Source organism: Podarcis filfolensis (genome assembly GCF_964270895.1).
Source record: "Podarcis filfolensis genome assembly, chromosome: 14".
NCBI lineage: Eukaryota > Metazoa > Chordata > Lepidosauria > Squamata > Lacertidae > Podarcis > Podarcis filfolensis.
This window is the reverse complement of record NC_139616.1, coordinates 37,988,024-38,012,016: the sequence shown is the minus strand read 5'-3', so window position 1 is coordinate 38,012,016 and position 23,993 is coordinate 37,988,024. Positions and strand designations below refer to the sequence as shown.

Below are 23,993 nucleotides of genomic sequence, written 5' to 3'. Positions count from 1 at the left end.
TCTTTTTCCTTCCAGATTCTCGGGATAGGCACCAAGCGTTTGTTAACCTTAACGCACAGGGCCCAAGTGAAGCGGTTTACTCAAGACCTGTTTAAGCTTCTCAAGTCCCAGGCCAGCAAGCAAGTGGTTGTGAGGGAGTTCTTTCAAGCTTATCATTGGTACGTAAAGAGAACTGTGGCCTGTGCATAGCCTGTGTTTACACATTGACACATCAAAGCTTTTTTTTTTTTAATGAAAAAAATTAAAGACTTTGAGCTTCAGGGAAGTAACATTTCCCCTTCGAAGGGGAAGGAGCAGCTTTCTCCTTTCCAAAGTCAGAATCTGAGGAGCAGAAACAAAAGCCAACTTGGGGGGGGGGTGGAGGGGTAAAAAATGGCTGATGTTAAATCTTATGAAGTTGGCCAATCCTAAAGGCAGGCAGGATGATGCACTTGGTGGTTTGCTGTATGGATTAAGGGGGTACACAAACTTTGACTTGTTAACCACGACCTACTCTTCCCTTCCTGGGTCCTCTGGTATGTTTAAAGAATACCTAGGAATGGGGCAGGATTTTCCCTCGCACTAAAGTTTTCCAAAAGTTCTGTAAGAAACTTGCAATAGAGAAGGAGAAATCTTGAGAACTTTCTGATCAAAAGTCTGAAATGTCTAGAGAAACACTTAATGATACTGATTTTTAAACCCCGGCAATCCCAGGGCCTGCTCCTAAGTTTTACTCAAAGTAGACCCATTGACATTGATGAACTTACTCATCTTCGTTAACTTCAGTGGGTCTAATTCTGAGTTGAACACTTCCCGTTGCCTCTCGTATTATTCATATCTTCATATGGAAGCAATGGAAGAGGTGCTGAATTGTGCCTTTTTCTGTTCTCGTTTACCCTAAATACCTTTAATGTGAATTCACTTCTTTCCATCCCATTATCTAGGTGCTTCTCAAAAGACTGGGACGTGACGGAATATGGAGTGTGCGAGTTGGTGGATCTCATATCAGAAATTCCGGACACAACAATCTGTTTGTCTATGCAAGATAATGAGATGGTAATTTGTATCCCCAAAAGAGGTACATCCTCGTTTTAGGAACTTAACCCTCTTCCTTTTCTTTTTTTTAACACATGGGTCAGACTATAGTTGGTGCCCTGGTGACAGGTATACTTTTGGCTTTTTTTGTGAATGAATTGAAGTTTATGGTGAGCAGCAGGTAGAGACTTGGAGCTGTGTTTTGATTGGGGATTTCGTATATCCTTTTATTTAAAGAAAAGATCACAGGGTAGTTTACATGTAAATACAAACAGAACAGAATGCAATTTAAACAAAAAATTCATATCCAAACTCTCTAAAAAGTTGCAGAGAATGAAGAGCATTTTTGCGTGACACCTAAAGAACATAAGAGCCCCTCGGCCAAGGATTCTATTCCCACGGGTGCCTTGAGCCTTAAGAGTAAAGATGCTTATGACCTGATGCAAAATAAAAGTTATATATTGCTGTCATTCTGTTTCATACCTCTCTTCACCATTAATTCCCAGAACAGGTTACAGCAATTTGAAAACAAAGTGTTAGAAGTCAATTTTGAAACATGATAATAATCAGTTCCTAAAAATTCAGAATGTGTCTTGAGAAGCATAGTGGCCAAGCAGCACTCTGCCCACCTGTGATTCCCAGCCACTGGTTTTCAGAGATATAACGCTTCTGACCGTGAAGGTGAAGCAGAGCTAACTGTGGCTTGTAGCTGCTGTGTTCTGGAGAGCACTCCTTTAAACTAGCAGTTGAGCTGGAATAGAAGCCTTGTTGCTGGGAGGGTGCTAAAGTATTGGTCTTGTTGCTTTTACGTTCCCTTAGTTTTGCATCTCTTCTCTCATTTTCAGAACGTACCAAGGAAGAAGTTGAAAGGACAAAGCAGTTCTCCAAGGAAGCAGTGGACTTGTTGCGGCACCAGCCCTATTTTCGCATGCCTTTCAATAAATTTATCCCATTCTATCACCACCACTTTGGGCGCCAATGCAGACTTGCCTATTACGGATTTACCAAACTACTTGAACTCTTCGAAGCCATACCAGATGTCCTGCAGGTAGGATCCAGATACTCTGGGGTCCTCGTGCATCCACACCAAATAACCTTTCTAGCCTTATTGAGTTGTGCTCAGTGTTTGGGGGAAACTCTTGTCGCCTGTAGAACTGAGTCTTGTTTTTAGAGTGATTACATGGGCAAACTTTGGAAGTAAACCACTTCTTTTTAAAAAGCCATTCAACTGTTCATGTTAACGATGGGCCGGGAAAAATTATTAATTAATGGTATTAAAATTAATGGTATTTCAACACCACCTGGAAAGAATTGCAAGTGGGAGGGGGGAGCCTTCAAATTCTAATACAGTCAAACCTCGTTCTGTGTCCGCCTCCACTTGCGTCCGCTTCGGCGAACGTCCATGGCAAACCCGGAAGTACCGGAACGGGTTACTTCCGGGTTCACCGCATGCGCAGAAGCGGCGCTTCAATGTGCATCATTTTCGGGTTGCGGTGGGGCTCCAGAACGGATCCCTGCCGTAACCCGAGGTTCCAATGTACTCCTTTTGTGCATTGTAAGTACTGCCTTCCCCAGCCCCCGCCTAAATAATTCCATTAACCAAGCTGACTTCTACCCTCAGGTGCTGGAATGTGGTGAAGAGAAAATCCTTGCACTAACAGATGCGGAAAAGGTCAAAGCTTTAGCTGCCCAGTTTGTTAAATTGCTCCGATCTCAGAGAGACAAATGCCTTATGATGGCAGATGTGCTCACTGAATACGCTAAAACATTTGGCTACCCGTTGCGTCTCCAGGACTACGATGTTGGCTCTGTTCCAGCTCTGATGCAGAAACTTTGCCATGCTATCAAGGTATATTTTAGCATGACTTGGCATGACAAATGTAGATTTGGTGGGGACTGAGGGAGGGGTGTAGAGAGGGAGAGAGTTGCTCAGATACATGATGAAAAATAATACCAAGATCTTAAATGACTGGTACTTCTCTCTGTGTAAAGTGCGGTGTAAACAATATGGATGGTGGTTTTTTAAAAGAACTCGTGTTCATTTTCAGTCTAATTGGATCACTAGAGAAACCCAAGAATCTCAATTAGAATGAGTTACTAATAGATTCCCCCTGTCCCTGCCGGAAATGATCACAGCCTCAGGGGCACACAGCAGAATGGAAGATTAAGTGACAGGAAGCTGATGCTTTGTCAAAAGCTATGAAAAGAGCACGTCAGGTTAATCAGTTAAAACAACCATTGGTTGCAGCAGATTTTACAGACAAAGCTGCTTCGATATGATTTGTAGCTACACGTTCTTCCAAGGAGGCCTGGGGGATATGTTGTGCGATAGGCTAGGCTGATGCAGGAGTGCTCGTCAACCCAGGAAGTTTCGTGGGGATTTGATCTCTCGTCAACCCAAATCCAGCACTCTCAACACCACAGTGGTGTACTAGAACCCTTCCAGTGCTCCATCTAAAATACTGTAACAGCTTGCTTTTTAAGAAGCAAAAACCATGAAGAACATAGTTGTGGTGGGCAGCTTCATGTAGAGAGAAGTGCCCCTTCAAATATCCTGGTCCCCTCCAAATGAGGAGCAGCTGGAAGTGTCCAGAGAAAGGGCCTTTGCAGCAGTGGCGCCCTGATTATGGAATATCTCCTCCTACCCTATCTTGCTGGGAACAAAGTTATGGTCTTTTTTGTGCCAGGTGAAGATTTCTCATTCTAAGATCTTCACATCTTTAAGTTCTGCTTTGTTAATGTGTGATTCACTCTGGTTGTTTTTCGTTTAGTTTTTTTTTTTTTTCCTACTGTGGTTTTGCTGTTTCAATTTAATGCTCTTGTCTGCCTTTTATGGGGTTTTTTATTTTTATTGTTAGCCACCCAGGGGACATTGTTAATTGGGTTATATATAGGTGATGTAAATAAAACAGTGTGCAGAATGCTTCTTAAAGCTGACTGCTAAACAGCAAGATCCCTTCTTAAGGCTGCAGTGTGTTAGCAGCTTTTGCCTTGCGCATCGGTGTAACTGGATTTCCCCACCCACCACCATTTTTATTCAAACTCCTCCAGGTCGTTGATGTAGAATCTGGTAAACAGCTCCAGCTTATAAATAAAAAGTCTCTCCGGACCTTGGCTACCCAGCTTCTGGTGCTTCTGATGACCTTGGATGAAACCAACTTTGTTTCTGTTGAAGAGCTTAAAAGGCATTATGAAACCACCCAGGGCGCTCTCCTGAATCCATGTGAATATGGCTTCATGACGTTTACTGAACTCCTGATGAGCGTGCCTTATCTCACGGAGGTAAGGGAGAAGAAGGCTTGGCTCCTAATGCTCAGCATAGCACTTGTTTGCTATGCTGGGCTCTGTTTTCCTTTCTTCATGAATGCAGAAGCATAGCATGGGTTGCCAGGGCCCAGGGTGGGCAAACCACAAATGCCGCAGGAGCATTCCTGCCACCGAAGTGAAGCCGGGCCGTGCTGTGTGGGGAGCCCTACCAGCTGACATGGCCCTTGGAAGGCAAATCACCTCCCTCCATCCGCAACCACTCACCATGGGCCTGGGCTGCTCTGCTGCCTTTGCCAGGGTGGGGCAGGGATCCCCACGGAAGCCGGCACCTGTGTGGGGGGTGCCTGGTTGCACTCCCTCAGAAATTCGTACCTGGGGCCACAGCTTCGTCCCCATGCTACACCACTGTTCTTGGGTCACATCTGCACTGTAAGCTGAAAGCACTATGATACTACTATAACAGCCATGGCTTCCTCCAAGGAATCCTGGGAACTGTAGTTTCCTCCTAGGGAACTCTGGGAATTGTAGCTCTGTGGAGGGAGTAGGGGGAGTCTCTTAATAACTCTCAGCACCCTTAACAAACTACAGTTCCCAGGCTTCTTTGTGGTAAGCCATAACTTAAATTGACATAGAGCTTTAAATGTATGGTGTGGATGTGGCCTCACTTTTGTTATTAATTAGCAATTCAGGGCCTAAAATAAGCTACTATAACGGAAAGCAAGGAATTGAGCAATTGCTGACCAGAGGCCAGGAAACCCAAGGTCACAGTCAAAGAGATAAGTGGAGGAGAGTAATGTTAGTGGAGAAGGAGTAACAGCAAATGTGGAGGAGTTGTTGAAGGTACTTTGAGGTTTTGTGGTGGTGCAGACATACATTACGGCCTATTAAATGAATTTTGGAATGCAAGAAGCTGCTTTAAACCAGACCAGGCTATTCACCGCAGGAAGCTGCCATATGAGTCAAGCTATTGGTCCATCCAGCCCAGAGTTACCTACACAGACTGGCAGCAGCTCTCCAGAGTTCCAGGCAGTTCCATCTCTCCACCCTACCTGGAGATTCCAGGGATTGAACCTGGCACCTTCTGCATAGAAGGCAGTGCCCTACAGCTGGGCTACGACCTTTCACCCATTTAGTTCAGTATAGTCTTGGCTGGCAACAGGTCTTCAAAGTTTCAGGCGGTGGACCATTCCCGTTCCCTGCTTACATCTGGAGATGTCAGGGATTGAACCTCTGCCCACTGGGCTTAGATTAGCCTTTTGGGAGCAGGTGTGAGAGCTCAAGTTAACAGGCAGCATTGAAAACAAGGAGAAATAAAATTGGACAGCAGAAGAGACAGCTGAGAAAAACAGACAGCTATTGTATGTGCAGACAAGGATTCAGTTTGTGAACATAGAAAACGGATCAAAGGAAGAGAAGGAAGGGTCCCAGTGGATTAGGAATCTCTCTTTGCTGCTGCTGCTGCTGCTGCTTAGTTCTAAGTGCAGAGACTTGTTCCCTCGGTTTCCTATCCACAATCCATTATGCCGTACGCTGAACAGAGTGCCTTGTTATATTGCCCTTCAGTATGTGGCCTACAACAGCTGGAAGAAACTTAAGATTGTTCCCTCCAGTACGAGGGCCAGGGTGACCTGGACTCAAAGCCGCTGATCATTTACTGTACCTTGCGCGGAAGTGACAGCAACTGGATTTGCGTACAGCCTCTGATGATAATCTTAGAGTCCAGGTCGCTTTATATTCCAGCCTTATGTAACTGAAATGAGGCACTCGGGCGTTCTCAAGTAAGGATTGCAGCCGGTGACTCACATGAAGCTTTTAATTACGGCTTCTTGCATATACAGAACAACCTAATGTTTTAGTAACTGTATCACGTATGTTGGATTTGTTTTTAAGTGCAACTCCAAACCGAATTGCAATTAAAATGAAGAGCAGGGTAAAAAATGTGCTCAGGGATGTTCTTTTATTAAATACTCTGCAATGCCCAAAGGTCGGAAGACTTCATATGCGTGGTTTTCCCTCCCACAGGTTTTTGTTGATGGTGAGGCAGAATATGTCAAGCTCACAAGCCTGTATGTTTTTGCCAAGAAAGTGAGGTCTTTGCTTCATACCTACCATTACCAGCAGATCTTCTTTCATGAGTTCTCAACAGCTTATAGCAAATACACAGGTGAAGTGTTGCAACCCAAAGCATATGGCTACAATAATCTCGAAGAACTCCTGGGAGCAATTCCACTGGTTTGTAGCAGTTGTGTTTTTCTTTTTAGCAGTAGTACTTAATTGAATTCTTAGGTCCCCATGTGCAGTTTAATCGGTGCTTTTTAATATAGATGTGCTCTTGTGAAGTCAAGACAGGTGATTTGAAGACTAAGATTGCCTGGCTTTGTGCTGTGAACCCTCCTCAATTCAAAAGGGAGGAGAAACTGGGAAATGGGATTTTCCACAGCTTCAGAATGCTCAAATATTTTACATTTCTAAATGTTCGCCATTTAGACAAGCGCTAAGCAGGCCCCACCCCAACCTCTTGCACTCAGTGCTTCCACGTTAGACCTTCCTGCCTTCAGCACAGAGGTCTTAAAAAGATATTTTAAGCATTCAGATGAGAATGCTTCGAAACCTCCAGTTGGGAGTCTTCCTGCTGTGGAGAATCATGGAGAAAAGTCTTCTTTTGAATGTGCTTAGGACAGAGGCTTTCAACCTTTTTGAGTCCACGGCTCCCTCGATCAACTACAGTCTTTCTGCGGCACCCCTGTGGGGCTCAGGAGCCCAGTTATGTCACCCCTTGCCTGCAGATCTGGCAGCCTCTCACCTTTTTCGAACACCCTTGTGGAGTGTTCCCTCAGCCTCCTAGCCCCTCTCCTTGGGAGTCCTCCGGGCAACCGCTTCTGCCGCCCATGCCCCAAAGAGAGGTGCCTCCTCACACTGCCCCACAGAGGCCTGGGAAGCACCCCATGGCCAAAGGCACCATTCACCTGGGGAGCTTGTAGCCAGGGCTGCTGCAACAAACAGTTGTGCAGGCCTTTGGAAGGCAGAAAATGCAAGAGGGCATTAGAGGAGGGAGGGAAGGAAAGAGGGACAGAGATCAGTGTTGCCTGTGGCACCCCCATCATTCAAGGTACCCCAGGGTGCCACGGCACACAGGTTGAAAACCACAGGCTTAGAACAAAGGTGAAGGACCTCTGTCCTGTGGGCCAGATTTGGCCCACCAGGCGTCCCCCATTTGACCTGCGAGGCCATTCTGGGCTCATAATGGAAGGACTTGGCCAAAAGGGACTTTGCAGGTGCTGCCCTCTATGCAGTGCTTTCCTAGCACCCAGAAGCCAGCTGGAAAGCACTGAGCTCATGGTTTGGGAAGCACAGCACACTGGTTTGCGCAAGCCCTTTGAACTCTCTCCTCCCTCACCCTCATGGGACCAACTTCAACAGGTCCCAGTCACCTGGTGTCAAATGATAGACAGGTAGGGGTGAGGCACCCTAACCCTACCCTGGCCTTTGAAGCTTGGGATAAAATAATTTTTAGAACCCACCCTATTGCTGTAACTCCTAGTTTGTTTTTAATTGCTGTTAAACTCCACCCCACCCCCCCAAATTGGGACCTTATAGTGGAGTGTAGGGAAGAAATCAAATAAATGATATGATCAAAGTACTCGTAATCCTTTCTTAGTTGACATTTTGTTTAGTCAAGCGGGTGGGGTGGCGGAGAGAATATTTAACAATTGTTGCAATCTGGCCTAATATTGAATGTAGTTCACGAGGGAATACCAGAAAAGAAAGAGAAGAAAAACAGTCAAAATAGAGAGTTTTGCTGAGTTCAGTCATCTTACCTCAAACATTGTCATTATTGCCTTCTGATTAGGTGGTCTGGATAAAAGGTCATGGTCATAAGAGAATTATTGTCCTTAAGAACGACATGAAAAGTAAGTAATCCCTGGTTAGAGATAACTTTTAAAAAAAACAAATACTTGAATTACTGGTGAGCATATTTGCCCAAGGGAAGCATCGCTCACCGTCTTCCCTTCTCATAGCTCGTTTTAGCTTGCCTGGCCTTCCTCTTGCTGATGGTGATGGACAAGCTACAGAGACAGCAGAAGCAAGTGAATCCTTGGAATTAAAACTAGAAGCATCAGATTCTGGTAATTGCTGTACACCAGGGGTCAGCAAACTTTTTTAGGAGGGGGCCGGTTCACCGCCCCTCAGACCTTGTGGCAAGCCAGACTGCACACACACACACATACACACACGGCGGAGGGGGCTTCTCTCTCTCCCCCTCCCCCCCCTTTCCTACCTCCTCCGCTGCTCTGCCTGTAGTTGGGAGCTGGTGGTGGTGGCGGCACCTCTCCTTTCCTAGCCAGCTTTCCGATGCACGGGGCCAGCAGACACACAAAGCTCCAGCCGAAGCCCCATGGTGCACCCGTCACGATGTTCACAGCGTGACCATCAATGAAGAGGCCGGCAGGCGGGTGATGAGTCTGGGCCACACTGAGGCTTCAGATTGGCTGGCATCAATCAAATTGGCTGGCATCAACTAGCTCCCTTCCTCCGCAGGGCAGGGAGGGAGGAGGCGCCGCCGCGGTTTGGGGGGGGTGGAGCAGGAGAGGGGAAATGTTGCCCAAAAAAAATTGCAGAGAAATGAGCAGAAGAGAGATTGGTTGCACTCAGATGCAAACTGATTGCTTGGAAAAAAGCCCTGAAGAGCAGGGGACTTGGGCAACTGTGGGAAGGCAGGGACCTTCAGTCCTTGCAACTGCCTCACTGGGCCAAGACCTACTGGGAAGAGTTGTTGGGATCACTAGGCCTGCACAGTTTTGGTTTCTTGGAATAGAGTTGTTAACTTCACTGACATGAGTTGTTTTTTTATTGCTGACCTTCTCCTGACTCCTTGTAGTGAGTTACAATTTCTCCTCTCTGGTTTTTCCTGTAGTCTCTAATTCAACTGAGCAAGAGCTGCTTTGCCTCACAAATATGTCGCCCGTGGATCTGTTGTGTGAGCCTGTCCCTTCCTGTCTGCCTTCCCCACAACTGAGACCAGACCCAGTCATCCTTGTACCGGCAGATCTCATTCAGTTCGAAGAACATCCACCAACCCTTTCAGGTAAAAATGAGTGCTCTTAAAGGAGGTCTGTCCTTGAACGTTCTGACCAGTAGCTGCTTCCAATAGAAGCCATTCTGCCTTTGTTTCAGGACCTCCAAAATCGTTGGACTTCCCTTCCAGTGCAATTGTACCGCAATTGGAAGCCTAGTCTATAAATGCAGCAAAATGCTCTGTTTGAATGCATAAACTTCTCATGTATATAATGCCAAAATACCAGCAATGAAATACTTCTGTGTTGTGAAAAGTTAATTGGTAGAATTCACAGCCCTTTAGCAATCCCCTTGCAGTAGTAGTGAATGCCACTTCACATCGATTGTCTCCACTTTTCAAAAGTTACCTTGTTTAGAGTAGCTCAGTACACTAGTCTGCTTCCCACCCTTAGTTCAAAAGGCCTAAGCAAGTTTCTCCAGGGATGGAAGTGTTCCATATAACCACATCCAACTCCAGCTTGCACATGTTGCTAAGATAACACACATCCCTATTGGAACAACTTTTTTCTCCAGTGAGTTTTGGCAGCCTTAGTTTACCGCCAGATCTCACAGCTTTCCATACTGGACTTCAGAACACCAGGATCCAATATGTAACAAGGACCACATCCTGTTTGCTTGCATTTCTAGCCAGTGGCAGTCAACGTTCATGTATTCCACATAATGTAAATAGTGCTTTGCTCAGGCAATGCATCCTTTCATTGAAGGAGACAACTTGCTGCCTTTGTGCACAGATCAGATGCATCTGAAAATAATTTTGCTTTGAAAACTTCATGGTATCGCTTTCCTTTTTAGAGATGATTGTTTTAACGAAAGAGGAGGAGAATGCTGTTGGTCCTTTGAGAGCTAAAGAAGAGGCGAGCCACTTACATGCAGCTTCTAAAGCTGCAGAAAATACACCAGCACCTCCCTGCCCTTCAGTTGAACCGCAGCTGAGCAAAGAAGCCATGGACAGCCCAGTCAAAAGGCAGCATAAAAACAGAGTGAAATTGGCAGCAAATTTTTCACTTGCACCTGTAACCAAGCTTTAAACTATGTCGTGTTGTGAGAGGCAACGCATTGTCAGACTGCACAGAAAATGAAGCTATTGGCTACCCTTTATATTTTAAATCACAGATGGGACGGGGGGCGGGCGGGTGGTCACTTGTGTTTATCTTTGTCACTGTTGACTACCTTCTGTGAGATTTTTGTTCAGTTTACACTGAGTTCAGCTGGGCAGGTATTTTTATTTGAAACTTCAAGCATTAAATGTTTTACTGTTCCTTTTTACATTCTGTCGAATGTCAGGAAAAAACTAGCAAATGCTAAACTTGGAGTGGGATGGAATTTGAGTTTCTGAAACCTCATCACTGATGTAAAGCCTTCATATAGCATATGAATCTAGAGGCAATTTTTAATGTGCGTTTTCCAGACAGGTAAGAATCAAATGCATCATCTGTCTTGGCAAAGCAGCCTATTGAGAACTTTATTTTTAATAAGTCATTAGATTGGAATAAAACCTGCGGTGGCATCTTCAGGGTTAAATTGGTGAGAGCAAAGCCTAGGATTTTTTCTGATGACTTGTAATTGTCTCTTGTCAAAAGATGACTGTAGAGCATAGCTAGGGAACCTGTGGCCTTCCAGATGTTGTAGACTACAGCCCCAGCCAGCATGACCTGTGGTCAAGGATGATGGGTGTGGTAGTACAATGACATCTGGAGGGCCCAAACTACCCATTCCTGCTGTAGAGGATTACATTGATTGATTACAACCCCCCTTTTAAATGCTTTCTGTAATCAGTTCCACTGAGGAATCTCGTAGGAAGGTGAGGATGTTTTTAAGCTTCCCTTTTATTGAGCGCTCCAAGTTGATGCTGTTCTGGCTTAGGAAAAGCAAGTCTTTGTGTTTTGCATTTTGAGGTCAGCTTTGAGGTGCTTCTTGCAGCATCCGCCGATGAGATTACTGGGAGTATTTGAGATTTCAAATATTCATTTAAGTGTACATACGTTATAAATCACAGCAAGGGGGTTTAAATGAGCTTTTTTAAAGATGGAAAGTAATGATTCTACTTCCGTTTGCACAAAAGTACGAGCAGCACATGGAAATGCCAAAGTTACGGTGCTTTTCCTCATTTTAAAGATCCAGTAAATGGGAAGCTTAATGTGAGTCAGCATGTTTTTAACTGTGTCTGGTCTTTATTCTGATGTTTACTTTGAGTGCTCAAACCTGCTCTTGTGTGTGGTTTTTTCCCTTCCAGTCCCTATAGTGGCATTTCTGTTGGTGTTTGGAAAGGCAGGCCTTTGTCGAAGGAGGCAAGTCAGTGGAGTCCTTCTACTTTCTTTTTATAGAGAGCTAAAATGTCTTCTGACCAAAGCTTTTATACCCCCCGTTGGGTAAACTTGGCACTTACAATGGGTTGTATTTGCCAGGCAAGGATTCTTAATTGCTCGTCAGAAAGAAGGAACCTATAGCAAAGGTTTCCACTGGCTGAACGGATATGTGCGTACAAATAATATTTTTGAAATGTGTGTGAGACTGAAAAAGCAGCCTTAGATTTCACAGCCAGCAACTGAAAAATGCCACTTGATGGCTATAGACAACCTATTTTTAAAATGAGAAGAAATGGATTTTGTTTTTAAAAAGTGTTTTTTAAACAAAGCCAAGTATTAAACAGTACAGTACTAAATAATGATATAGCCATTACAAATGCAGAGAAGGACTGGAAGATTTTCTGAGATCATGGCAAGGCACAGTGTATTTGTGTGTGTACATCCTTATGTTTCCTCTACAGAGATGGGGTTTATAGGAGTGATTATTATTATTATTTTAAAAAAAGAAGAATGGAACCATTTCATGACTTTAATTGTGAGGACATCTTCCATTTACCTTATGTGTTGCTTGCATAAAACAAAGACCTGACCAATTGGGGCCTGTCATGCAAATGCAAAAACAGTCATCATTTTGAGCCACAGTTGCAAGTCATCTATAATAGACCAAGTTTTGGTGAAAACTCAAGGAGAAATAACAGTACTGTTGATGTACCTGGAATACAGGTGTGGGTTGTGCCACCTGTAGAGAATGAGAAATCTTTCTGGAGTCATGTGTAATTCTGACCTAAATCGCTGTATGAAAGTTATAGACTACCTTTTGGGGAGTTTGTTTTTCATTGTGTGAAACCAGCTAATTTGTGTGGGGGGGGGGGGTTGTTTTTTTTTTTCTACGAAGGCTTGAAGAAATAATGTGACTGGACTGATTTGGAAAAAAAATTAAGGGAATGAAATTATTTCATTTACACTTCACTAATTTTGATTTCTTGGTTGTTTTAAAAAATATCACTGAAGCCCTCAACTTATGCACTCTCAAGGAGACAAAGCTCGCCTTTCTCCTCTGTTGTCTACTCCCATTTGGACAGTTTTGTGGCTCGAGTGCTGTTTTGTGTGTTGGGACCAAACAGTTGTCAATAAAATTTCCAAGCAAGCATGCAACCTTGTCAGTTTTGTTTCTTTAAAAAAAAATAAGAACTAGGCCAGATTAAAGCACAGCAGAAACCCCACAGAGGCCAACTGAAACCCATCATCGCTGGGATGGTCTTCATAACTGCAAAGTTAGTCCAATGATAGTCCTATGTGGAGCAAGCCCATTGAACTTACTGAGCACAACTGACTTAGACCTACTGACTGGGAGTAGAACTCTGTTGGATAGAACACTTAAGATTAAGCACAGGCGATTTCAGACACTCTGAATTTTGCTTTGAATGGCCACTTGTGCAATGCCAGTTTCATGCCATGCATCCCTGCCATTTCTCACCATTTGTACTGCCGCGAGCTGCTGAGAGTCCCAAATCCTCTGTGGGCTTTTACAGAGTGAACCGATGTAAGAGCACGTGCTGCATAAAACCACAAGAGTCTGACAGATGACTGGTCGGTAGACTACCAACTGCCTTGTCCTATTTACAATATTTATTCATTATGTAGATGCTAAAAGGAGCTGCCATGCCATGTTTTTATTCTGCCCACGGGAGCAAATGCTGTCTTGTCAACGGAAAGAAGTGTGGAGCGCATCCTATTCTACGCACAGACTATTAAAATTGCTATTCTACATATTACTTGGTATGATTTTCTATTTCACAGCTGGCAGAGGGCGTGGGGGGAGTGTCTTCCTCCCCATATACGTATCATCTTATATACACACAGATCTATATATAAGGATAAAAAGTGGTACCTGCCTGTTACCTGTGAGCCCTCTCCCTAGTATCTCTCTGTCTCTCTTTTTCCTATGCCAGTCTTTTCCTCTCCTGGAGATACAGTTATACTTAGATATATATATATACTCCTTGTCTTAAACCTAGGCATGCTCACTGAGTGATCCGTGCAACAGTGAAGGAGTCACCGACAGGTACATTCAGTACACGACAGTTACTGTAAAAAAACAGTACAGGAAACTCTACTATCAAGATATCTGGATGCTTAAAGTCCTCTTCCGTCCACAGTTTTCCCGTCTGTTGGGTTGGGTGCGTAGGGGGCAGGGCGGAGGCGGTGCCCCATGACGAGGGAGCTACATGATGGCGCACTGGGTGGTGCCGCAACAATCCTTAATGATAGCGATTCCTGCTTTCGCGATGGTGGGCTTGTTTGGAGGAAGAGGAGGGGGCTCCGCCTTCTTCTCTGCTGGTGTACCTGTGGTCGGCAAAATGGAGAACGTCTTTAATATCCTAGGCTGGGGCTTTAAAATACAGTACCGTATGTGCTGGAGCAGTGTTGGGGTTACATGAAAACACGTAACCTGAAGCAAACGTAACAAGAGTTATGACTGTATAGGCTTCCCTTAAACCAGTGACTTCCCTTCTCTTTCCGTGGTTCACTTTGCATACCAAACATCCCTGCATATTTTACATTAACTAAACTATTCAGTAAACCATTGTTACAGCCATCAAAACTTATCTACACTGTTGAATTTATCTTAATGCTACCAGCGTTTTTAAATGAACACCATTTTCACCCATATATTCAAACATTTTCTGGTCTTCTTCTTGTTCTCTTATTCTATATGTTAAATCTGCAAGTTGCGCGTATTCCATCCGCTTAAGTTGCCATTCTTTGGTTGGGACCTTGCTCGTTTTCCCGTTTGGGGCTAACAAGACAGGGGCCGCAATAGTAGCCTACATAAATAGTCTTTTTTGACTCCTGGGAATTTCCCTCTGAATTATTCCCAACAAAAAGGACTCTGTTGTTGTTTTTTGGAAAGGTACTTTTAAATACACACACACCCCAATTCATTAAATACTCTCTTACCCTTTTACAAATCACTGATTTATGGTTGTTTAAATGAATATTTTGAAATGTAAATTAGAAAATTTAATAAAAAATTATATATATAAAGTATATAGTCTTCCCCAAATAATCCTGGGGACTGAGCTATGATTCTCAGCACAAACTACAGCTCCCAGGGTTTTTTTTGGGGGGGGGTGCAACGCCACTTCAAATTGGCTTTAAATATATGGTGTGGGTGTGATCTCACTGCACAACAGCTGCCTTCTTGGAAGGAACAGAAAAAGTGTGCATGCAGGAGATGGAATGGGTGCCATGGAGTCTTCATGGTTTGCATAAAGCTGCTATCCAATCCTTACATTAGCTTTATGCAAACCATGAAGACTCCGCAGCTCATTGTTAGGGAGAGCTTCACTAAAGTCTTTGGAAGAGTTTTGAAAACTCACTAGTTGGGGATCGCACGGCTTTGTCTAAGGGTTTCAACTTGATCCGGAGGAACTCCGCCATCTCCTTGTCTTCCTCCTTCTCTCTGTTTCGAAGCAAAAAATAACAAAATTAGCCAGTGGGCTTGGGGTGGGTGGGAACCAGCAGCTTTTATATTTGTTTTAATGTAACTGAGAGATGCAATGAAAAGTGATGATCAGCAGAAGTTACACGACAAACAACAGGAAGCTGACTCGTACTAAGTCATTGGAAGGTGATGGACCCTCCTTCATAGCAGGTTTCAAAGCAGTGTTTGGAAGGCCCATTTTTGTCATGGATGGTTTAGCTGAGATTCCTGGATTGCAGCAGATTGGGAGTAGAAGACCCCTGAAGTCCCAACAGAGGCCGATTTAGGGAAGCGTGGCCAGTTTGGCCGCACTGGGCACCAAGCCGAGAGGGCTCCACAGGGGATGTCGCAAGAAAAGACAAACAATGGGGGCATAGCTGTCAACTTTTCCCTTTTCTTGCGAGAAATCCTATTCAGAATAAGGGGAAAGGGGAAAGGTGACAGTTATGAATGGGGGGTGCTGGATTTTGGCATCACACAAGGCTCTGCTGAAATTTGAAAAGTCTGCCACTGCTTCTAACTCTATGGTGTTATGATTCTATGCTTCTATGATTTGTCTGTCTAGTTCAACATTGTTCACACTGGCTGGCAGCACTTCTCTGAGGGGTTTTCACGCAAGAGACACTCCCAGGCCAACTTGGAGATGCTATTGAACCCGAGGCCTGTATTGTGTTATAGGAATTCTAAGGTCTCATATATATAAATCATATGTTCATAAATTTAAAAGGCAAACACATAAGTATACAAACTACGTGTCTGAAATAGTACAGAAGAGCAATCCTGAAACCATTCTGACTCTCCCAAATTGACCTCAATTGTTTCTCTGCAAGGAGGAAGGAAATGGGAAAAACCTCCCCATTGTCTCTTTGCTCACAAATAGTGTCTTAATGGTGTGCCTTTGTATGAATAGGGTGAGCCTGTGACCTGGATTCAGGAACTGAGTATTAACCATCACAAAAGAATGGCCAGGATGCCCAGGTAAAAGCAATCAGTGACTATTATCAGGTATCCTGGCAGACAGGTGTTCTGCTGTAGACTGCCCCTTCATTGATGTATGTATGATGTTTTGGGGGTGGTCTTGAGCTACAGGGGAGGCAATTTTCAAATGTCTATATAAGAGCTTGCACACCATTGTTCTGGGTTCCTCTCCTCCCTCCCTGCATGGGGAAGCGGGGGACCCTGTTGCAACAGTTTAATAAAGATCATGCTTACTAGCTGCTTTGCTTCTCAGTCCTCTCTGGTTGGCCTCTGTTACTTTCTCCTACCAATAGAGAACCTACTTAAGGACTCTATATGGGCTCTTGGATACCCCATAAGGGAAAGGGAGCAGTATTTTTCTTATAACAGCTGCATGCAAATGCTCTCCCACTGAGCTAGGGCCCTTGCCTAAATAAAAATAGGAAGGAAAAGTGTGGAGTGAGAAACCAGTAAAGCACTAGTATAAAACCAAATAATAACAAGAATTCAAGGAATTTATATAGGCAGAAACAGAGTCCTAACTTATGGGTCAGAGAGGCCAAAGACTGAGCCTGGGACCTTCTGCATGCAAAGTAGATACCTTCCACTCAGTCTATGGCCCTTCTTTATCCCACAGTCTTTCTTGCAAATGCAAGAATATATACGCAAGTGCTCTGCTCAAGCATAGGGGTTCAATGAACAAAGTATATTGTCTACACGCTCCAGGATTTCAGCTGGCCTGGGAAATATGTTTATCTGGAGATGCTGTGGGGGATCCTTCTGCATGTGAAGGAAGATATGCTCCTCTGCTGAGCTACAGCTTGTGCATGTTGCTTTTTAACCGTGCTTTTTCTGTAGTTTTCGTGTTGCGAACCGACTGGCTGTTTAAAGTTCAGGTTGTCAGCTGCCATGGAAGCTTATATGTCAAAAGGCAGAGTATTGGTTAGTTTGTTAAACTGCATCACAGGCAAAAAACAAAACCGAGTCTCCTGCAAGTCTTGGAAACAAGTCATTCTCCCGTGCGATTACCTTAATCTCTCTACTTCAGCGTCATCAACAAGGAAGTCTCTTTTCTGCACCAGTTTGTGGATCTTCTGAATCAATTCATCTTCCCTTTGCTTCTGCAACTTTGTCTTCTCTTTTTCTGCTCAAAAGACAGTGGAGGTAAAAAAAAAACAAGAAGAAGAAGGAGCAGATTGCAAGAATACACTTGTTTGAATTTTCTTCAGATTCTGCCCGATTTTGTGCTATAGGGATGGATACACAGTGCTTTTTTTTTTCCAGGGGTGCTTAAGGGCACGCAGTACTGGCACCTTTTTTTCTAGAAGAAAAGCACTGGTTAAAAGAAGTTTCAAATAAACTTGGTATTTGAAAGGAGTTGTTTATTACCAACTTAATCTCCTGGCCGTTGCCGGCTTCATCTCCTGTTCAAAATGCAGGCAATAAATTTACACACAAACCCCCAGGAACAGGATGGGAACACTTTGTAAGCTGCCTTTAAGGAAGTAAATACGTTGTGTACCTTTTGCGACTCGGGTAGAAAACAGCCACCAGGAGAGCTATAAATTACTCTCGGACTCAATAGAGTGTGTTTGTGCAGGGAGAGGTGTAAATATTTTGCAATGAGACGCAACGATGCTTTGAATGAAGAAGAAAAAAGGTCACTATTTTGGACGGAAGAACTGGGCACAATCCAAAGGGGTGTTGCGCATGTTTTGTGATTTTAAATCTCTGCTCTCACCAAAGAGTACTTGCCCTAAACCTGGATCCCAGGCATCTGGGGAATTCCCCATTATTTCTTTTTTAACCACACCTATAGCATTTTCTGTTTTAAAACAATTACAATTAAAAATAATAAAAACAAAAGTTGTTCTTTATTCTGTTATATTTCCCAAAGTGGCTTTTAGGTTGTTTGAAAACTCAAGTGTAATGTGCAAATCCCAAAAACAGAATAAATGGCCATGTGAATGCAGCCACCGTTTATCTTTCTATTTTAAAGTGGAAGGATGTTACTGTTTTTTTGCTGTGTATGTGTATCTGTTACACTAGCACAGTAAAACTATAAATGCACACAGCTTCTGACTGTGCGTATCTGGTTTTATATATGTGAACGATAACCACACCGCCACTGCTGAATGTATTAATCAGGCCTACAAAGCATTTTAAAAAAAAATGTTGCTTTGATGCTCAGTCTCTGTTACTGATGCATCACCCCACTCTCTAGTCCCAGCTTTACAGCACAATGCTGCCTTGATTAATTAGAACAGGTGACAACTGCTATTCCTACAGCCTTATCTTCATATCCTTCAGCGTTTCACAGATGGAAACAGAGCCAAGCTTGTAATAAATAATCACCATTCTTAACATTTGTATAGCACTCTGAGTCTTCAGAGCACATTGCTTGCATTGCAATGCTTTCAAAAACCACCTAAGGGAGGGCTGCAGTATTATTCCCCATTTTGCAGGTGGGAGGACTAAGTCTGAGAGACGGAGGGCTTGTTTAAGGCCTCCTAGTGAGTTTGTGGCAAGAAGCAAGGTCTGAACGGGGGAACTCCTGGTCCATAGCTCAGATTGCAAGTTGGTTGATGGCGGATGCAAGATAGAATTTGGGGGACTTTGTTCATTGGGGTGTTATTGTTTGTTTGTTTGTTTGTTTGAAATGCAAGCAAATATTTGCTGGAAGTGCAACAGCAGGGATCATTCAGTGTGCAATTTATGGGTTAATTCTGTTAAAGTTAACTAGCCAGGGGGATGGATGGATGGAGGCATTGCTTAGCAACCAAGCAGAGTGAGGTAGTGCATGCTCTGATTGGCTGTGTAGTTCTGAGGTAATTTTCCTCTGTATGTTTGGTTGAATGTCACCATGCTATGTACAAAGCCTGAACTAAGAAAAACGGAACCTTTGTTCTCTTCTCCTCAAATTATACACTGCTTGGTTCAGTTTTCTCAGTAAAGGGGTATCAAGACTTTTCTCTTTGGACTCCCTCTGTGTTATTTAAGTGACTTTGCTAACAATATTCACAATGAAAATACCTGGGATTGCCACTAAATTCTGCAGCTCTTTCTTCAAATTCATGATGTCCTTACATAACTGGATATCATCCATCCTAGAGAAACAGGAAAAAAAAATCAGGGTGGGGAGCATAATATGTGTTACTTACATCTTCCTGCGGAATCAGTTTGATTAGTGAATATTGTTTCTATATATTTATTTATTTATTTATTTATTTATTTATTTATTTAATGTTTATTTATTTCCCTTTTGAGGTTGTTTTTATTAAAGGATTTTCATACTTAGCAAGGGCACCTATGACCCTTTTTTTCAATTCATAGAGTCCTTTCTACAGGTCAGTTACATTCAGCGTTTATGTTTATTAAAAATATGTAAGAAGTTCAAAAGCACGTAAGAAATAGGAAAACAGGAAGGAAAAAATGCAATTGAATAAATAGAAACATTAATATGCAAGAAGAAGAAGAAGAAAGAAAGAAAGTACAATTTTTGGTCACTACATTCACAATCAAGAAGAAGAATTGTTCAGCTTAGAAGTTAATAATATGTTCCATTCACAGTTCACAAACTCCAGTTCTGATATATATATATGGTTAAGCGCTTAAGGTCTTGGTTTTTTTTTTGCGGTTTTTAAATTCACTTTGAGGCATTTCAGAGCAAAAGGCAATGAATAAATATAATAAATAATAATCTATTGAGTTTCTGCCTTCCTTCTTTTCCTCTCATACAACTTGTGAGCTTAGTCATGACTGTGTATTCATACATTTTGGCATCATATTCTGTTGTTGCTGAGATCAGAATCCTTTTCCAATAACATATCCTGCAATCATACGAGAGATTAATTCTCTTTGCTGCAGAGGAGTTTTTTCTGTGTGCTTGTCAATAAAAAATAATGCAGGTTCTCGGTTGATTTGTATTTTTGTTCTAAGATGGTGCTTGCTGTCTGTTGGTTGTTGTTTTTTACTGTACTTATATGAAAAATATCTTTTTAGTAGTGTAATCCAGAGGTCACAGTTCCCACAGATGCCAGGGTAGCTGCCATGACCTCCTAGGATGCCCACGAAAGGTCTCCATAATGATATCCTCCTGAGAATTGGTTTGCTCTTCCTGATCAGTTCCTCTTTGGGTAGACTCAGCCACTCACACCTCCATGGCAGCCATTTTGTGTTTTGGCACACCACTTTATGGCAGCCATTGCATGACTGGCACAAGGCGGTGGGGTGCTGACCCGTCAACCTCATTCTGCCCTCAGCCACACACCACCTGCCTGGCTTCCTGCTTACAAAACCAGTCCTGGCTATCCGCTTCCAACTTTTTAGTCTCAATGCTGCCCTTATGGAACTCAGCAGGGAGGAGGATGGGGACAAACTTAGAATTGGTTGATTGGCTCTGGCGCCACCTACTGTTGGGCTCCTTGTTGTCCCTCCAACCAGTCTCAGCTGCCACTACTATGTGCTCCACACATAGACCTCTCTATCCACCACAAAGGAGGAAATCTGTGCTGTCCTACGGCTCCCGCAATGCCTTCCCAGGAAGCAAAGGATTGCAGCCCAGCTTAGAATTCTTAGGTTTCCTCTCTGGGGCTCTTGCTTGGTTCCTTCTGATCACAGAACCGGCTTTACACAGACACATAGCTGTCATCGTTTCCCCTTTTTTAAGGGAAATTCCCTTATTCCAAATAGGATTCCTCACAAGAAAAGGGAAAAGTTGACAGCTATGCACAGACACAGACAGACAAACAGACACACACACACACACACACACACACACACACACACAGGCTTCATTGCATTAAACGGCAGCGCCTTTTCCTTTAATTAACCATCTTAAAATGTTGCTTCTCTCTTGGGGGTGGGGAGGAACCAATATTAAACACATGCTCAGCAATAAGCAAATTGCCTATTATGTTCTGTGCAACAGCACTTTGAGAAATGGGATTCATATCACGAGAACGATTGTCTTTGAGGGAAATTACAGCGTTAATTAGAAGGCAACAGTTTTCCTGGAGGAGAAGGAACACTGGAAATGGGGAAGATCCTTGAGCCAGCACTGCCAGGCATCTCTCTAGTGAAGTCACCGGAATATGAGAAGACCAGTAAAGTATGTGACCACACTTCTGGTGGCACAGTCTGAAGGTGTTGGTATCTGCAGGAGTTTTCACATCAGTGCAGACTCAACTCATCAAGTGTTGGTGCTGACCTTTAAAACCCTAAACGGCCTTGGCCCAGTATACCTGAAGGAGCGTCTCCACCTCCATCATTCAGCCCGAACACTGAGGTGCAGCACCAAGGGCCTTCTGGTGGTTCCCTCCCTGCGAGAAGTGAGGTTACAGGAACCAGGCAGAGGGCCTTCTCAGTAGTGGCGCCTGCCCTTTGGAACACCCTCCCATCAGATGTCAAGGAAATAAACAACTATCTGACTTTTAGAAGATATCGGAAGGCAGCTCTGTTTAGGGAAGTTTTTTATGTTTCATGTTTTATCGTGTTTTTAATATTCTTCTGGGAGCCACCCAGAGTGGCTGGGACAACCCAGTCAGATGGACAGCATATTATTATTACTATAATTATAATTATCAAGGAATGCACCATCTGTAGCCTGCAGAGATGGGTACAGACCCCTTTGCCTGAGGTGTGTACATGGGTCACTGGACTTCAGGGAACAGGGCTGGCCCTGATGCCCCCCCCTCTCTCTTTCTCTTTCTCTCCCCCCTCCCTCTCCCTCTCTCTCTCTCACACACACACACCTCTCTACACAGATCCGCTGTCTATATAAGATTTCCCAGAGCAACATTTCCAGGGCCCTGTTAATATTTATGAAAGTATTTCAGACCAAGCAGGGGGGTCATCTTGGTTCTCTGCAGAGGGGAGGCAAGAGGGCAACTGGAAGAAGAAACCGCTCTCTAATTGGAAGCAGCCAGAGGAGGACACGGACTAATTGCCTTCTCTGGCCAGCAGACAAAATGGTTGGGCCGCCTGCTAGGCGCTTGATTACTAGTGCAAAGTCGGGTCTCTCTACATGCTCTGCAACATGAGATATAATTGCTCCTGAGATTATGAAGCAGCACACTTGGTAGCTATTATTAACTGACTTAAGAAATGAAATGCCTCTCTGGGGAATGGATACTGGATATTGTGAGGAACAGGGGATCTGCTGGTGCCAAGCAGTGAGATCTCAAGTCTCCAAATAGAGATTATTAATTTATTATTATTATTATTATTATTATTATTATTATTATTATTATTAGCTACCCATCGGACTGGGTTGCCCCAGCCACTCTGGGCAGCTCCCAACATTAAAAACTCAATAAAACATCAAACATTAATACTCCAGATGTAGAGCATCACACGCTAAGCACAGGCGTTGCCAATGTGGAGCCCTCCAGAGATTGTTGGACTACAACTCCCATCAGCCCCAGCCAGCATGACCAATGGAATTTGCCATCTAGCAATATCTGGAGGGACGCGAGTGCCGCTGTGGTCTAAACCACTGAGCCTTGGGCTTGCCAATCAGAAGGTTGGCGGTTCGAATCCCCGTGACGGGGTGAGCTCCCGTTGCTCTGTTCCAGCTCCTGCCAACCTAGCAGTTCAAAAGCACGTCAAAGTGCAAGTAGATAAATAAGTACTGTTCTGGCGGGAAGGTAAATGGCGTTTTCGTGCGCTGCTCTGGTGTCGGTGTTCCGTTGCACCAGGAGCAGCTTAGTCACGCTGGCCACATGACCCGGAAAAACTGTCTGCGGAGTGGACAAATGCCGCCTCCCTCGGCCTGTAAAGCGAGATGAGCGCCACAACCCCAGAGTCGTTTGTGACTGGACTTAACTGTCAGGGGTCCCTTTACTTTTACCTTTTAATATATGGAGGGCACAAAGACTACCCTTGGTTTAGAGTACAGCCCAATTGGAATGAATAGGATTCAAGACAGTAACGTCCCATTGATTTAATTGGGTCTATTCTTAGGCCACATTTGAACTGTATGTTTAAAGAACAAGCATACTACTTTTAAACAGTCATGACTTCCCCCAAAGTTATATGGAAGTTGTAGTTTAATAGTTTTCAGAGTTGTTAAGAGACTCCTGTTCCCCTCACAGAGTTACAACTGCCAGTGGGAGGCATCATTTTCCAGTTTGCCTCAAGCGGCAAAATGTTCCTGGGAGGATGAATTATGGGGGAAGAAGGCAAAGCCCCAGTCAAACAGGAGAGGTTTGCCAAAGCTCTCCCAGCGGCGGCCTTCACATCTTCCCACCTGATCAGTGATAAATAGCGCCGAGCGAAGCTTCCATTGTGAACACTGGGGAAATTAAAAGGGCAAACTGGAAACGAAAAACAAACAGGCCGAGGGAGCAAAAGTCAATGAACAAAGCGCGATAGACAGATGGCTCCCTCCATAGCCTTTTCTACAGGGGAGAAAAAAACATTTTGATTGCAAATGCTCTGCACTGTTTGAGATGCAAAACGTCAGGGGAAATTCAGTGCTCACAAGGCACGGATTTGACTCTGACTCACTGGGTCTAGATGGAATTTGACAAGGCAGGTGTTTACTTGACTGTGCAATAGCAGGTCTGGGTGGCTCCTAATCCTGCACTTGCTCCTGAAGGTGCAATTGTTCCTAACTACTATTTTGATCGTGACATACTTAATGGCTGTGCTGACAAGGCCCATCATTTCCAGAAGCTTTTAATCCCTTGCTGTAAATTTGCTACAGGCTTGAAACTCGGCTTCCCTGATTGACGTTGTAATAGGAGGAGATTGCTCAGGGCAAGAAATGATAAGGGCAGGCCTGGTGCCAGTCGGCTTGGGCAATGGCTAAGGGGCCCAGGTGCTAGAAGGTCACCTCCTGCGCCTGACTGAGAAGCTCCCCTCACCACCCTTCGCCTAGAGCC

At 44.0% G+C, this 23,993-nt stretch overlaps 2 protein-coding genes across 5 annotated transcripts in view; one reads left to right on the top strand and one right to left on the bottom strand.

Moving 5' to 3' along the window:
- MARF1 (meiosis regulator and mRNA stability factor 1) overlaps positions 1 to 12,813 on the top strand; it is a 35,828-nt gene extending 23,015 nt beyond the window's left edge. For all 4 annotated transcript variants that reach the window (XM_083584849.1, XM_083584847.1, XM_083584848.1 and 1 more), the window contains exons 18-27: positions 16 to 158; positions 924 to 1,057; positions 1,860 to 2,062; positions 2,636 to 2,863; positions 4,066 to 4,296; positions 6,304 to 6,513; positions 8,132 to 8,192; positions 8,301 to 8,408; positions 9,197 to 9,367; positions 10,150 to 12,813. In XM_083584849.1, coding sequence (XP_083440975.1) covers positions 16 to 158; positions 924 to 1,057; positions 1,860 to 2,062; positions 2,636 to 2,863; positions 4,066 to 4,296; positions 6,304 to 6,513; positions 8,132 to 8,192; positions 8,301 to 8,408; positions 9,197 to 9,367; positions 10,150 to 10,385 — 1,725 coding nt within the window. In that variant the 3' untranslated portion in view covers positions 10,386 to 12,813. The remainder of the gene's footprint in view (positions 1 to 15; positions 159 to 923; positions 1,058 to 1,859; positions 2,063 to 2,635; positions 2,864 to 4,065; positions 4,297 to 6,303; positions 6,514 to 8,131; positions 8,193 to 8,300; positions 8,409 to 9,196; positions 9,368 to 10,149) is intronic.
- Positions 12,814 to 13,270: 457 nt separating this feature from the next.
- Positions 13,271 to 23,993, bottom strand: part of LOC310748997 (bMERB domain-containing protein 1) — a 35,762-nt gene continuing 25,039 nt past the window's right edge. The window contains exons 3-6 of the mRNA XM_083585425.1: positions 19,141 to 19,214; positions 17,137 to 17,251; positions 15,047 to 15,129; positions 13,271 to 14,009 (exon numbers count right to left, since the gene is read on the bottom strand). Of these exons, the coding sequence (XP_083441551.1) occupies positions 13,888 to 14,009; positions 15,047 to 15,129; positions 17,137 to 17,251; positions 19,141 to 19,214 (394 nt within the window). The 3' untranslated portion in view covers positions 13,271 to 13,887. The remainder of the gene's footprint in view (positions 14,010 to 15,046; positions 15,130 to 17,136; positions 17,252 to 19,140; positions 19,215 to 23,993) is intronic.